The 16,215-nt window shown below is 42.4% G+C and overlaps 1 protein-coding gene across 1 annotated transcript in view; it reads right to left on the bottom strand.

Annotated features, from left to right (window-relative positions):
• The window catches only part of LOC132783772 (uncharacterized), a 112,719-nt gene that overhangs the window by 59,798 nt on the left and 36,706 nt on the right, over positions 1-16,215 (bottom strand). The window contains 6 exon segments of the mRNA XM_060789133.1: positions 6,308-7,105; positions 11,041-11,133; positions 11,198-13,006; positions 13,066-13,374; positions 14,170-16,153; positions 16,155-16,214. Of these exon segments, the coding sequence (XP_060645116.1) occupies positions 6,308-7,105; positions 11,041-11,133; positions 11,198-13,006; positions 13,066-13,374; positions 14,170-16,153; positions 16,155-16,214 (5,053 nt within the window).

A 16,215-nucleotide genomic window follows, 5' to 3' on the forward strand; every position in this document is an offset into this window, starting at 1 on the left:
CTGTAGTACCAGAGGAAGATTTCTCTGTTGTGACAATAGATTGAGTTGTGGGTACATCAGCAATTTGTTTAATAGTTGTTCGCTCAGAACTTTCTGTAGACCTAGGGGAGGAAGAACTTTCTGCTGTAATAAGAGATTCAGTCGTAGGTAACTTAGGGATGTGTTGCAAAGTAGTTGCTTCAGTGAATTGACTTTCTGTAGTACCAGAGGAAGATCTCTCTGTTGTGACAAAAGATTGAGTTGTGGGTACCTCAGGGATTTGTTTTATTGTAGTCTCTTCAGAGAATGAACTTTGCGTAGTAGGAGAAGAGGATCTCTCAGTTGTGACAAAAGATTGAGTTGTGGGTGCATCAGGAATTTGTTTAATAGTTGTTCGCTCAGAAAGTGAACTTTCTGTAGAACCAGGGGAGGAAGAACTTTCTGTTGTAATAGGAGATTCAGTCATAGGTAACTTAGGGATGTGTTGCAAAGTAGTTGCTTCAGTGAATTGACTTTCTGTAGTACCAGAGGAAGATTTCTCTGTTGTGACAATAGATTGAGTTGTGGGTACATCAGCAATTTGTTTAATAGTTGTTCGCTCAGAACTTTCTGTAGACCTAGGGGAGGAAGAACTTTCTGTTGTAATAAGAGATTCAGTCGTAGGTAACTTAGGGATGTGTTGCAAAGTAGTTGCTTCAGTGAATTGACTTTCTGTAGTACCAGAGGAAGATCTCTCTGTTGTGACAAAAGATTGAGTTGTGGGTACCTCAGGGATTTGTCTTATTGTAGTTTCTTCAGAGAATGAGCTTTGTGTAGTAGGAGAAGAGGATCTCTCATTTGTGGATACATCAGGAATTTGTTTAATAGTTGTTCGCTCAGAAAGTGGACTTTCTGTAGAACCAGAGGAGGGAGAACTTTCTGTCGTAATAGGAGATTCAGTCGTAGGTAACTTAGGGATGTGTTGCAAAGTAGTTGCTTCAGTGAATTGACTTTCTGTAGTACCAGAGGAAGATCTCTCTGTTGTGACAAAAGATTGAGTTGTGGGTACATCAGGAATTTGTTTAATAGTTGTTCGCTCAGAACTTTCTGTAGACCCAGGGGAGGAAGAACTTTCTGTTGTAATAGGAGATTCAGTTCTAGGTAACTTAGGGATGTATTGCAAAGTAGTTGCTTCAGTGAATTGACTTTCTGTAGTACCAGAGGAAGATCTCTCTGTTGTGACAAAAGATTGAGTTGTGGGTACATCAGGAATTTGTTTAATAGGTGTTCGCTCAGAACTTTCTGTAGACCCAGGGGAGGAAGAACTTTCTGTTGTAATAAGAGATTCAGTCGTAGGTAACTTAGGGATGTGTTGCAATGTAGTTGCTTCAGTGAATTGACTTTCTGTAGTACCAGAGGAAGATCGCTCTGTTGTGACAATAGATTGAGTTGTGGGTACCTCAGGGATTTGTCTTATTGTAGTTTCTTCAGAGAATGAGCTTTGTGTAGTAGGAGAAGAGGATCTCTCAGTTGTGACAAAATATTGAGTTGTGGATACATCAGGAATTTGTTTAATAGTTGTTCGCTCAGAAAGTGGACTTTCTGTAGAACCAGGGGAGACAGAACTTTCTGTTGTAATAGGAGATTCAGTCGTAGGTAACTTAGGGATGTGTTGCAAAGTAGTTGCTTCAGTGAATTGACTTTCTGTAGTACCAGAGGAAGATCTCTCTGTTGTGACAAAAGATGTTGTGGGTACATCAGGAATTTGTTTAATAGTTGTTCGCTCAGAAAGTGGACTTTCTGTAGAACCAGGGGAGGAAGAACTTTCTGTTGTAATAGGAGATTCAGTCGTAGGTAACTTAGGGAAGTGTTGCAAAGTAGTTGCTTCAGTGAATTGATTTTCTGTAGTACCAGAGGAAGATCTCTCTGTTGTGAAAAAAGATTGAGTTGTGGGTACATCAGGAATTTGTTTAATAGTTGTTAGCTCAGAAAGTGGACTTTCTGTAGAACCAGGGGAGGAAGAACTTTCTGTTGTAATAGGAGATTCAGTCGTAGGTAACTTAGGGATATGTTGCAAAGTAGTTGCTTCAGTGAATTGACTTTCTGTAGTACCAGAGGAAGATCTCTCTGTTGTGACAATAGATTGAGTTGTGGGTACCTGAGGGATTTGTTTTATTGTAGTTTCTTCAGAGAATGAACTTTGTGTAGTAGGAGAAGAGGATCTCTCAGTTGTGACAAAAGATTGAGTTGTGGATACATCAGGAATTTGTTTAATAGTTGTTCGCTCAGAAAGTGGACTTTCTGTAGAACCAGGGGAGGAAGAACTTTCTGTTGTAATAGGAGATTCAGTCGTAGGTAATTTAGGGATGTATTGCAACGTAGTTGCTTCAGTGAATTGACTTTCTGTAGTACCAGAGGAAGATTTTTCTGTGGTAACAATAGATTGAGTTGTGTGTACCTCAGGAATTTGTTTTATTGTAGTTTCTTCAGATAATGAACTTTGTGTAGTAGGAGAAGAGGATCTCTCAGTTGGGACAAAATATTGAGTTGTGGGTACATCCGGAATTTGTTTAATAGTTGTTCGCTCAGAAATTGGACTTTCTGTAGAACCAGGGGAGGAAGAACTTTCTGTTGTAATAGGAGATTCAGTCGTAGGTAACTTAGGGATGTGTTGCAAAGTAGTTGCTTCAGTGAATTGACTTTCTGTAGTACCAGAGGAAGATCTCTCTGTGGTGACAAAAGATTGAGTTGTGGGTACATCAGGAATTTGTTTAATAGTTGTTCGCTCAGAAAGTGGACTTTCTGTAGAACCAGGGGAGGAAGAACTTTCTGTTGTAATAGGAGATTCAGTCGTAGGTAACTTAGGGATGTGTTGCAAAGTAGTTTCTTCAGTGAATTGACTTTCTGTAGTACCAGAGGAAGATCGCTCTGTTGTGACAATAGATTGAGTTGTGGGTACCTCAGGGATTTGTCTTATTGTAGTTTCTTCAGAGAATGAGCTTTGTGTAGTAGGAGAAGAGGATCTCTCAGTTGTGACAAAAGATTGAGTTGTGGATACATCAGGAATTTGTTTAATAGTTGTTCGCTCAGAAAGTGGACTTTTTGTAGAACCAGGGGAGGCAGAACTTTCTGTTGTAATAGGAGATTCAGTCGTAGGTAACTTAGGGATGTATTGCAAAGTAGTTGCTTCAGTGAATTGACTTTCTGTAGTACCAGAGGAAGATCTCTCTGTTGTGACAATAGATTGAGTTGTGGGTACCTCAGGGATTTGTTTTATTGTAGTTTCTTCAGAGAATGAACTTTGTGTAGTAGGAGAATAGGATCTCTCAGTTGTGACAAAAGATTGAGTTGTGGGTACATCAGGAATTTGTTTAATAGTTGTTCGCTCAGAAAGTGGACTTTCTGTAGAACCAGGGGAGGAAGAACTTTCTGTTGTAATAGGAGATTCAGTCGTAGGTAATTTAGGGATGTATTGCAACGTAGTTGCTTCAGTGAATTGACTTTCTGTAGTACCAGAGGAAGATCTTTCTGTGGTAACAATAGATTGAGTTGTGGGTACCTCAGGAATTTGTTTTATTGTAGTTTCTTCAGATAATGAACTTTGTGTAGTAGGAGAAGAGGATCTCTCAGTTGTGACAAAAGATTGAGTTGTGGGTACATCAGGAATTTGTTTAATAGTTGTTCGCTCAGAAAGTGGACTTTCTGTAGAACCAGGGGAGGAAGAACTTTCTGTTGTAATAGGAGATTCAGTCGTAGGTAACTTAGGGATGTGGTGCAATGTAGTTGCTTCAGTGAATTGACTTTCTGTAGTACCAGAGGAAGATCTCTCTGTTGGTACAATAGATTGAGTTGTGGGTACTTCAGGGATTTGTGTTATCACAGTTGTTTCAGAAAAAGGACTTTCTGTAGTACCAGAGGAAGATTTTTCAGTTGTAATAACAGATTGGGTTGTGGTTACATTAGAAATAGATTTTACAGTAGTTTCCATAGAACGATAACTTTGTGTAGTTCCAAAGGAAGGATAATTTTCTGTTGTTATAACAGATTGAGTTGTTGATGTCTCAACAATTGATCCCTCAGAGGGTGAAGTTTGTGTAGTACCAGTGAAAGTAGTAATAATGGTAGTGTTTTCAATTGGTGCTTCTGTGGTGCCAATTGTCAGTTTTTGGGTTGTAGTAATTGATTGTGTTGTACTTTCATCCGTTGAAGTTTTTTCGGTTGTACTAATATATTGAGATGTGGTTTTCTGAGGAATGGGCTTTATTGTAGTGCTTTCAGAGGGAAAACTTTCTGTAGCACTAGGGGAATGAGTTTTTCCAGAAGAAATAATAGACTGAGTTGTTTCTTTTAAAGTTGTTGTAATAGGAGTCAAGGTAGTTTCCTGAGTAGTTGGAATCGATTCGTCAGTTGTCGTTTTTTCAGTCACTGGAATCGAGGTAGTTGTTTTTAGAGATCCTGACATTGATATTGGAGCACTTTCTGTAGTACCAAAAGTAGATGATCTTTGGGTAGTTGCATTAAATTTATCTATTCCTAATGTAGAAACTATTTCAGTATGAATGTCCTGAATGTCCGGTGGTCCTGATGTTACATAAGTTAGAATCATGAAGTCTGAGACTGTTGTTGGCTTGTCACTGCTACTTTCTGGGTATACTTCAACAAATTTCTCTGTTGTCGTTTGATATTTTGTTTCCTTTTGAGGAGAAGTATTGGGTAAGTTTAGCTGCTTCGTAGTTTTAAACGATTCGGTTGTGCTTTCATATGAATCTTCAGCTTCAATTTCTGTATAGCGGGTTCTCATTTCAGTTTGGTTTGCCAATTGCATTTCTGTATATTTTATACCGGTGGCGTCAGTTGTAGTCTGAGTCGAGTCAACTGGGGGCAGTTCTGTCGGTGTCGGAATACAAGTAGAGGTAGGTGTGTTGGTTGAGTTTGTTGAGCAAATGCAGGTTGTAATCGTGTGCGCTTTGGTTATACACAACTTGGCACCGACACAAACTGTTTGACAAGGATCGATGCATTGACCGGACGATCCGCATTGATGTGCTTCACTGCAATCGTTGTTTGTGGTACAGTTGCCACCTGGCTTGGCTGCTTGTTTTAGTTTTGATTATGTTTTTTGATTTATTATTTTTTAGGTGGAGTATTTTTGTACATATTTCGAATAAAAGTAAAAGTAGTAAAACAAAAAAATAATACGTTAAAATATTTACAAATTAATAAGATGTAGTAAATAGGTGTATAGCTACAACAAAGGAGGAATGTGCACGATAAAATTTATATATTTATAGAGGTATATACAGGGGCGCCTAATAGTTTTGATAAATATATATTCAAGGAAGCTTTTATCTAAATTTCTGACGTACTGGTACATTTGAAAGAGAGATTGTGGAAAAACTTGTTCAGATAAAAAATATTTAGTATTATTATTTTACTGTTAGATATATAAGTTCAAATTAGAAACGTTTTGGTTTTCACTATTAGTTAGCTACATATTGTTTTTATATTGTTGTTGTAGTTGTAGTTGTAGTTGTTGGTTATACCATTAGTATTACGAATACATCTATATTACCGTTTTATTTAGAATCGTGGGTTAAAATATTCAGAGTATTCAAGAGGCATTTGATTAATAATCATTTGTGAGCATGAGCGTGTGTGAATGTTCAGAAGAATTGCTTGTTGTATATTTTGTATCTGTATCTGTATATGTTATTGTTGTTGTGATATTGCAGCCCCAACATAGGGTCTCTGGGTTTGCGATCACTCAATAATTTGGCTAAGAGTTTTTCTTATTTTTGCTTGTGGTTATTTTGCGCTTTTTGGTTGTGGTTTTATTTTGAAGCTAGACGGGCATTACAAGTATTCCTCATACGATATCATTGTGGGGTACGTAGATTATGTTTATCATATTTTGAGAGTCTGATAGATTGATAGAGACAAGAAGATATAGAAACAGAGACAGAGAGAGGCTTGAGAAAGCGCTATTTTGTTGGTTAAATTCTCACGTCTATATTTATATACATATACACAATATATGCGGAAATTGACAGGATACGAGAATATCTTTAGGTCACGATAAATATATTTTCGCATAGTCACTTTACTTGTGTTTTGTGTGTTTATTGGTGTTGTGTGTGAGTGTATTGAGCGTGGGGAGCAGACACTTTAAAACAGAACTAGCAAAAAAGGTGAGAGCGTGAGGTAAATAGAGACAGGCAGTTTGAGAGAGACAGAGAGAGAGAGAGCGAGTAGGAAACAAAGATTTACGATAAACGAGAGTCAGAGACATTAAGGTACTTTCACTTGACAAAGATTTTTGTTTGTGAGAGAGAGTACTTTTGTGGTTTACCTTTTTGACATCCATATTTGGCATCGGCTATAAATCCAGTTGGGCAGAATTTACATATCGGCTTGTGATCCTCGACAATGCATGGCGAATTGGGGGCGCATGTGGCAAACTTGCACGGATCGACGCATTGATAATTGCGACAGGCCAAACCTGCTGGACAGCCAGCATCACGCAAACAAATCGATATCGATGGCTGGCAATCGCGCATGCAAATGCAAACTGGCTTATGGTCCTGAACCTCACACGATTTGTTCTCGGCACAAATGGGCGCTCGTCCCAGCGGGACAATACACGGATTACGGCACTTGCCATCCGCACAGGCCATATTGGAGGCACAGTCATCATCGCGATAGCATTCTCGCTTATCTGGAGCACAGGTCAATTCACCGTATTCGTTCACAATGAAGCCCGACTTGCAAATGCAAACGGGCTGATGGCGTCGTGTCTCGCACTTCTTATTGCTCTCACAGATGAAGAGGGGATTCTTGCAGGGATCTGTGCATTGACCATATTGGCCGCACTGCAAAGTCTCGGGGCATTCGGCATCGCTAGTACACGGTATCTGCTCCTTTGTACTGGGATCTGTGTCTTCGGGCACACACTTGGGGTCCGGCTTACACTCGACCTCGGGTCGGCCAATGTGACAGCTGGGACAGGAGCAACGGGGTCGATGGAGTACAGTTTTGCATAGTGCATTCGTGCCACATGCGCCGCGCATTGTACAAGGATCGGTGCAGTGTCCTTGCAGGCATGATTTTTCACTGGGACAATCCGTATCTGAGTAGCATTGTTCGGTGTCTATAATCATGTCGTAATCATACGACGGCATACAGCATGACGCATCAGGCGAGGAACGAGAGAGAGAGAGAGAGATAGACAGGTTGTTTTTGGTTTCTTTATACTATGTGTTAATCGTTGGGTGCACTCAATCTATCAATCTATCTTGGTATTCGGTAACACCCTATATATTATTTCGAAAACACTCCTGAGAATGGGTCTACGACTTCTATACTTTTCGGTCAGCTTCTTTTTGGGAAATTTGACAGGCAAAAGAAAACAGTTTTCGGGTAGAAACATGAATCGGTTTGGGGGTGTGTGTGTTGTGGGGGGTTGGAGGAAAAGGTGTGAGGTGGTCTACACATTGGCGGGAGTGTATTTATATAATATATTGATCGGGGTTGAGCGACTCAGATAAGAAACTTACAGCTAAAAATTGTTCTAAAAACAAAAATAGAAAAACTTAAACGAGACAATATTTAAAACAGTGTAATCCAGTGTTTGATTGTTTTGTTTTTTTTATTGGTTTGCTTTGGTGTTTGGTTGTGGTTCGTTTTGATTTTGTTTTTGAGTACTTTGTGTGTGTGGTTTTTGGTTTGGTATTTTGCTGTGGGAGGGTAGGAAATGTGTTCAAAGAATTTGTCAGTGGGTCAGTGGGGATTGCAGTGATTTTGGAATTTTTGGTTTTGTGCACAGGATTGGTTATAGCAAGTACAGAGGGAGTGGGACTTTTTCGAATCTGTTTAGAAAGGGTCTTGAGATATCAGAATAAAAGAAAAAACACAATATTGCAGTTGTTTCATTGGTGCAGTTAGTGATAAGGAAAGGCAGCAATTGTCAAGGACAAAACATCAAATTGCAGAACTGTGAAGGGAACATCTCACATTATTTCAGGTTGTTTTCAATTGATTCTATTCTATATAATATATATAGATAGTTATATGTTTTATTTTATAAAGAGTAGATAAGCTGCTTGGTTTTTTAATTGGTATGTAGATTAAATTGCATTGTTGGTTGATTGTTTGTTTGATTGATTGGTATGCGGGCGAGCGAGCAGACGATCAGGTGATCAGGCGAGCGAGCGAGCAGCCTTATAAGTACGAGTAGATAAATTTGAGTGAGCAATAGTTACATTCCTTGATGAGTTACCAATTAAGTATGTTTGTTTTGTATCTTTTATTTGCGGGTTTTAGAGATAGAGACTTGCGCTTCAGTTGCCCAAATAATTGGTTTGATCTGAGGACCAGTTTATTATTCTTTTTTTTTTTGTTTGTTGCAATGATTTCTTTTGTCTAATGCGTAGTTCATAAGTATTTTGTTGAGTTATGGTGAAAATTACACGACATCCAACACATGCGCTCTGCCCTCACGAGAGACACGTTATTGGTGATTGATTGGGTGAGTGGCATGATAATGAGGTTCGAAAATTGAAGATACGAGAGAGGTAGAGACAGCGGGAGCAGATAGTTAAGAGATCAAATTCTTAGGTACAACTTTTTGACTAAAGCGATATATTAGCTGATAGATAATTTGGAAGAATACGTTAGGAGTAAAAATAGCTGAGAGGTGTAGTGGTAGTAGTAGTAGTAATAGTACTTTAAGTAGCTTATCTGAGGTGTTATTTATAATTCACAAACTGATAAATTTGGTATTTAAATTTAAATTCAAATATTTACAGGTTTGGTTTTATACTCTTTTTGTTTAGGGTTAGTTGTAGTTTGGGCATTTGTATACGCATATAATATGTACAGATGTGATTAATCACACATACAAATTTCTGTATATACAACTTAAAGACTAAAGTCAAATTTACCAAAAAATATATATTCAATTTTCCTTTTTCGCTTTGGCTTAGCAGTGTTAGTCAAATTTAGTTACAGTTTTACTTCAGTTTTATCAAAATTTCGAATTATTTCTGTTATCTGTACGGAAGCGATTCTCAACCAATAGACGAGCTAAAAGTGTGCTAGGGGTGTAGGTAGGAACTTTTTACAAAATTTGCGTAATATTATTATAGTATTTGTTGGCCTTATTTTTCGGTTATAGTTTAGAGATGCATTGAAAAGTAGTTATAGTAGTTGTTGTTGTTGTTGTTGTAATTGATCTATACACATATGATACTTATAGTATTGTAGTATATCATCATTTCAAGCTAGAGAGAACTTAGTTGATTTGATTCAGTCATTGATTTCAAAAAAGCATATGTGAACCATGTGTGAGAATTGTCCCGTCCACAGTTCCCAATCTGAGACTTTGTTCATTCAAGAAAAAATATGTTTTTCTCTTTTAGATTTTACTCTTTTTCTTTTCGTTAGCGAAGGGAAAACGACAGAGTGGCGCAGGGGAAAAGAATAGTGGATAATTCAACGTTGGATTATTTTAGGGGTTGGGTCCGGGGGTACGGGATGGGATAAACGGGAGAGATCATGGATATTTCGACGATGTTAGGATGTGTTTTTGGAGGGATTAATTGTCTTTTTATTTATTTTTGTATATTGTATTTTTAATATATATATTTTTTATAAGCTGTGTTGTTGTTTGTTGTACGCTTTAGGCACCTTATTTAGATGCTGTTGCAGTCCTTTCTCAAGTATTATATGGCTACATATCGCTATCGCGGCAATTTCAATAATTATAAATAATCGATATATTACTATAGATTAGAGATGAACCAATTTGTTTACTGATCTGTGCGTTATACGTTGATTTTGATTTCATGCCGCCGAGCTAGCTAGTGTTGTGAAACACTCCAAAAATATACGAATATATGGGTTATTCAAAGCCAATACGAGTAATGTGTCTTTAAGATTTCGAATGAATGCTGCATGAAATAATGATAAACGCAAGCTTCAAAGCTTAATGATACTGAATAGCGTTACTATTACTATTCTCTAATGATATCGATTGCAAGTGTTGTAAAATGACCTGAATATATGCTGTTTTTAGTACTTGAAACGAAACAATTTACTTAAAGAACTAATATTTGGTTTTTGGATTTGATTTTGGCGAGAAATGGGGTTGTTTTTGTTTGTTTTTTTGTTTGTTTTTAATTAAATGAATACTAGGCACAGATTGGGTAACCGCGATAGCGACAGAAAATTCCACAAATTTCCATATGCGTCGTTGTGGAATGTTATCGATTAATTGAATATTGAAAAATATCTCTTATAAACTACATATGAACGAAATACTCAAAAAATTAAACTAGTGCATGACACAAAACGTGTGTTGTGTATTCTCTTTGGAACTGTTTCTGGAATTTTTGCATTGAGTTGTAATTGTGTGTAGTTCTGTGTATATATCTTCTGGGTGTGTGAGTGTGTGTGTGTTGTTGTTGTGCGAGGGGAATTGATATTACAAAAAAACTAAACACTCTAGGGTAACTTGGAACATGTGTATAGGTTGTTAAATTAATTATTACAATTAATTCATTAATATTTTCAACATCATTAAAAAAACACACACTACACTGAAAATAAATCCAATTATTTTGTTGTTTGTTTTGGTTTCGGTTGATGTTTTCTGAATTAGTGAAATTAGCTGGTTTTAAGGTTTTATAAACAACTCATATTTGTAAATGTTTAGCTATAAATAATCAAACCAAAGTATATATTATGATTATAATTATAACAGCAAAATCAGTTATTGTTACTGACTGAACTCCAGTTAAATAACGGCAACGATAACGATAACTCTAACTGATTACGATAAAACTGTTTACTCCAATCAAAAATGTATGTATATCTATGAGTGTGTTTGTGTGGGTTGGTCTATATTTTGTGTGTACTTGGGGGTGTGTGTGTGTGTGTGTATCAATCAACGATTACTTTTTCTTTGTAAGCAAACGCCGATGATCAAAGTTAGCATTAGCTGTACTTTAAATACTAAAGGCACAACTGATACCCTGGTACGTACTTCGATTAATATTGATAGTGACATTGACTTGAACCACTTACCCTGCTGGCAAACATAATCGTAGCCCTGGCGCACACACGTACCCACATCGCAGCCCTGGGTGCGACAGTCCTGTTGAGGTGGAGTCAGATAACCTGAAAATTAGCGAGGAATATTAGGGAGTCTTAGGAAGGGGAGGATAAAGCCAAATCATCTTACATTGCACATAGGCATCGCCATTGGGGAAGTCCTCGGGACAGTAGCATTCAGCTTGATTGTTGTCCAACACATGGCAGGCGGCATTAAGACCGCATGGTTGATCGCGGCAGGCATTCACCAGTTCACCATCGCAAATGCAGCCCTTGAGCGCATCGCCGATGCAGCCATCCATGCAGGCACATTCGTAGCCGCCAGGCAGCTCAATGCACTTGGAATTGACGCCGCACGGATTAGTGGAGCAGCCACCATCGAGTGGCTGGCATTCGCTGGCAGGATTGCCGAAGAAATCGGGTGGGCATGAGCATTGTGCTTTGCGATTGACGACACGACACTGGGCATTGGTGCCACAGGCTCCGTACTCCAGGCAGGGATTGCGGCACTTGCCCTGATCACAGCGTTTGTTCGATTCACAGTCCTTGTCCTCGCGGCATTCGAACTGCACGCACTCTTTGCTAGGTTCTCCCTCGTAGCCATCGGGGCAATAGCAGAGCATGCGATGCTCTGAGACGGTGCACAGAGCATTGCGTCCACAGGCTCTATCATTCGCACAGGGATCTGCGCATTTTCCATTGACGCAGCTCTGATCAGCGGCGCAGTCACCATTCGACTTGCATCCCGCAATACAGGCACCACGTTCGCACAACTGACCCAGAGGGCATTGACGCTTGGCACCGCACTTGTTGCGGCACTTGCCTCGTGCGCACTGCTGTCCGCAAGCACAATCCTCGGAGCGCGAGCATTTGGCAGCACAATAGGCACCACTCTCGTCGCATTCACAGCCGGGATGGCAGCGCTCGGGTGGCAGATGGCAGCCAGTGAGTCCGTCGCCAATGAAGGAGGCTGGGCACTGGCATTGCACGCCATGATTGATGACCAGACAGTCGGCGCATTGACCGCACTGATCGGGTGTCTGGCAGGGATTCTGGCATTTCTTGTTCACACAGGTCTCGTCGTTGGCGCAGCTCAGATCGTTGCGGCAACCCGTCTGGCAGACGCGATTCTCACAGATCTGTCCCTGGGCACAGGCGCTGTCCGTGTTACAGACGGTGCGGCAAGTGCCGCGCATGCAACGCTCGTCCGACAAACAGTTCTGATCGTTGCGGCACTTGCCTTGACAGCTGCCCGCATAGCACAATTGATTCGCTCCGCAGTCCTCATTGCGGCCACAAGCTGTGCGCGGTGCTTTGCAAGCGACATTCGCATTTCCAGTAAGTCCTTCGGGGCAGCTGCACTCCTTGCGATGTTCGATGGCCTGGCAAATGGCATTCGTGCCACAAGCCGTGGGATCTGCGCAGGGATCAACACACTGCTGACCCACACAGGCCAAGTGAGCGGGACAACTCTGATCGGAGCGACAGCCAGTGACGCAATTGAGACCCAGACAAAGTTCTCCATGGGCGCACTCGTTGTCGTGGCGACACAGAGGCTTGCAGACGCCTTGCTGGCAACGCTCGTTGGTCAAGCAGCCCGAGTCGTCGGCACAAAGTGGACGACAGACGGACTCGAAGCAGGCCAAGCCATTGCTGCAGTCACGATTCTCATGGCACTCGAGGGGAGGTGAGCGTACGCAACCCACTTGAGCTGTGGGATTGGGCACCATGTTGTCCAGGCAGCTGCAGCTGGCGCGGTGATTCGACACTGAGCAGGCAGCATTAGGTCCACAAGGGCTCTCCAGGCAGGGATTGACGCACTTGTCGTTGCGACACGACTCGGAGGCACTGCAGTCATCATCCACGTGGCAGCCATAGACGCACTTGTTGTGCAGGCAAACGTGGCCCAAGAAGCAATCGTTATCCACGCGGCAGGTCACTGCAAACGAAGAAGATTGAATTAATAGAGTAATTGAGTCTGAGTTCTGGGTTACTTACGCATGCAGTTGCCACGCAGACACTTCTCATTAGAGGCGCACTCCAGATCGTTGTGGCAAACAGGCAGACACATGGAGTCGCGGCAGCTGTAGCCCGGTGAACAGTCGCCATCGCAGGCGACGGGCACACGAACACACTCCTTGGCGGCATCGCCAGTGAAGCCCTCGGGGCAATGGCACTGTTTCACATGGCTGAGGATGAGGCATTCAGCATTCTGGCCACAAGCCTGTGGCTGCTGGCAGGGATTGAAGCATTGACCACCCTGGCACACCTCTGAAGCGGCGCACTCGGTGTCAAGCAGACAGGCAGCTAAGAGGATGCAAATTAAGAGGGGATTAGATCTCGATTGTTGATTGGAGCCGTTGAAGAGTTTGCCTAAATTTCGTTTCAGTTCTGTACATAAAACATGTACTAGAGTACGTGGTATTGTGGTAGTGTTGTTGTTGTTGTTGTTGTGATGGTGGTTTTGTTGTTGTCACGTGTGTGAAGTAAGTTTTGTTAACAGTTAGTCTAAGCTACGGGGCTGAGCCAGTCCAGATGCTGTGACCCAAGGACTTAACTAGCTGAAGCTAAAGAGTTGTTAACAGAAATTCTATAATTTCCAATACAATTCTTTAAACAGTCATATTTTTCATTGACTTCTTTAGTCTCATTCCTTTGAAACAAGGTTTACTTAAGTAGATATGTTAATTTTAAAAGGAAGTGAATACTGAAAAATAGATATTATTACTGAAAGGAGTCGATACATTTAAAAGATACATAAAATCAGTTTCAAGGATTTTAGATTTTTAGATTCTAATTTGTTATCGCATTTTGTATCTCGTGTTGTAGTTGATTCTTTTTGGGAAAGCTTTTTGTATGTTGTGTTTATACAGCTTATGGGCAACAGGGAAAGTGCCACAGCATCTTAGGTCTAGTAATCGTGCTAGTTTGGTAAGTGATTAAACTAAAAACAATAATAGTTATGTGGTTGTTGATAAGTTTGATAAGTTGTCGCTAAGTTGTAGTAGTAATATGTAGTAGTCTCTCTTTGGTTTTACGCCCTGCTGGGTGGTGTTGGGTAGTGCGTGAGTGGTTTGCTTTGGTTTGGTGGTTAGTACTTACGTTTACACACACTATCGGAGCAGTAGGTGTTGGTGGGGCAATCGCTAGTGATTTGACATGGCACTGGCAATGGCTTACAGCCGGCCACCCGGTCAGCGGGTTGGCCGTCGTAGCCATTGCGGCATGCACAGTGGGCGACATGACCCTTCGGAACACATTCCGCATTGGGGCCACATTGCAGATGGGCGCAGACATCCTGGCACTTGGGAACACCATTTGTCTTGGTGCATGCAGCATGCGGGGGACAATCATCGTGGGTCTCGCACTCCACCGAGCTACGACAGCCCTCGTTATACGGATCACCCACCAGACCAGGCGGACACGTGCATTTGTATGAACCGCGCGAATTGCGACACCGAGCACCGGGTCCGCACGGTGCATCCTTACAGAAATCGATGACATCGCAGCGAACGCGAGGATCGCCACTAAAGCCAGGCTGGCAATGGCACACCTGACGATGATTCTCCGTAGTGCAGAGTGCATTCTCGCCACAAGGCTGTCCAATGAGACATGCTATCTTACACATGTGATTGTCACAACTCTTGTCATTCGAGCAATCGTCGTCGCTGCTGCACTCGATCTTGCGGCAACCGGAGCGTGCATCGCCAAAGAAGCCCTCCTTGCAGATGCAGTCGGGGGAATGAGAACGTGCCACACACTCGGCATTCCGGCCACAAGCGGCACGTCCCAAGCACACAGACTCGCAGCGAGCACGTCCATAGGCATCCAGCAGACACGTTTCATCTTCGCCACAGTCGCTGTTCTCACTGCATTCGAGTTCCTTGGCACAAATGTTGTTCTGACAGAACTGGAATTGTGGGCATGTCGAATTGGACTTGCAGGTGCTCTGACAGACACCTTGCAGACAGAGTTGTTCCGAAATACAATCGCGATTGCTGCTGCAGAGAGCATTACAGATGCCATGGCTACAGATGCTACCTTGAGGACACTGTGTATCCTGCTGGCAGTATTGCAAGGGCACACAGCCCTGCTTGGCATCTCCGGTGCTGCCTGATTCGCAGGCACAGACACCAATATGATTCTGGACGGAGCAGCGGGCAAGAGCACCGCAAGCATTTGGCAGGGAGCAGGGATCAACGCACTTGGCGTCCAGGCACGCCTTTTCGGCGGCACAGTCATCGTTGTCGGCGCACTCGATATGTACGCACTCCACTTGAGGATCTCCGCGAGAGTTTGCAGCACAACTGCAAATAGCTTTGTGTGCCTGAGCCTGACAATTAGCATTCAAGCCGCAAGCACCTTGACGCTCGCAAGGGCTGCGACAACGTGAGTTCTGGCAACTGGCCGAAGCGGGGCAGTCCGCATCGCTGATACATTCGCTGGGATCGCGACAGCCGGCATGCAGCGGGTCTCCAATGAGTCCTTCGGGGCACTTGCAGTGATAGCTGCCCGGCAGATTGTCGCAGAAGGCGGTGCTGTGACAGGGTTGGGTCAAGCACTCGTTGATATCTTCACAAACTCCGTTTGTGAGCTGATAGCCATCATAACACTCGCAGATGGCTTGATGATCGGCCACCTGGCAGCTTCCCTTGCCGCAGCTAGTAAAGTCACAGGGCTTGATGCAACGATTCGTTTCCGCATCGCAGGCACGATCGCTGGCACAGTCCACATGATCAATGCACTCAACCTTGAAGCAGCCCACGCCGGTGTCATTAGGATCTCCTAGATACCCAGCTGGGCAGTTGCAGGTGGATTGATGTCCTTCTGCCTGGCAATGAGCATTTGGTCCGCACTCCGTGTGCAGGCAAGGATCTGTACACTTGCCTTGGATGCAGGTCAAGCTATTGGCGCAATCGTCATGCTTGTGGCATTGTCGTGGCTGTGTGCAACCCTGTTGCGTGTAGCCATCTCCGACTGTGCCCTCGGGACAAATACAGCGATAAGAGCCGGGGATATTTTCGCATCGGGCGCTGGCGTGGCACGGCTGCTCTGTACACTCATCAATATCAGAGCATCCGAAGGGGAGTTCCAATAAATCCACTGGCGCACTTGCACTTGCCTGTCAAACATAGTTCGGTTGGGGGG

The sequence above is a fragment of the Drosophila nasuta genome, chromosome 2L (assembly GCF_023558535.2).
Source record: "Drosophila nasuta strain 15112-1781.00 chromosome 2L, ASM2355853v1, whole genome shotgun sequence".
NCBI classification, from domain to species: Eukaryota; Metazoa; Arthropoda; class Insecta; order Diptera; family Drosophilidae; genus Drosophila; species Drosophila nasuta.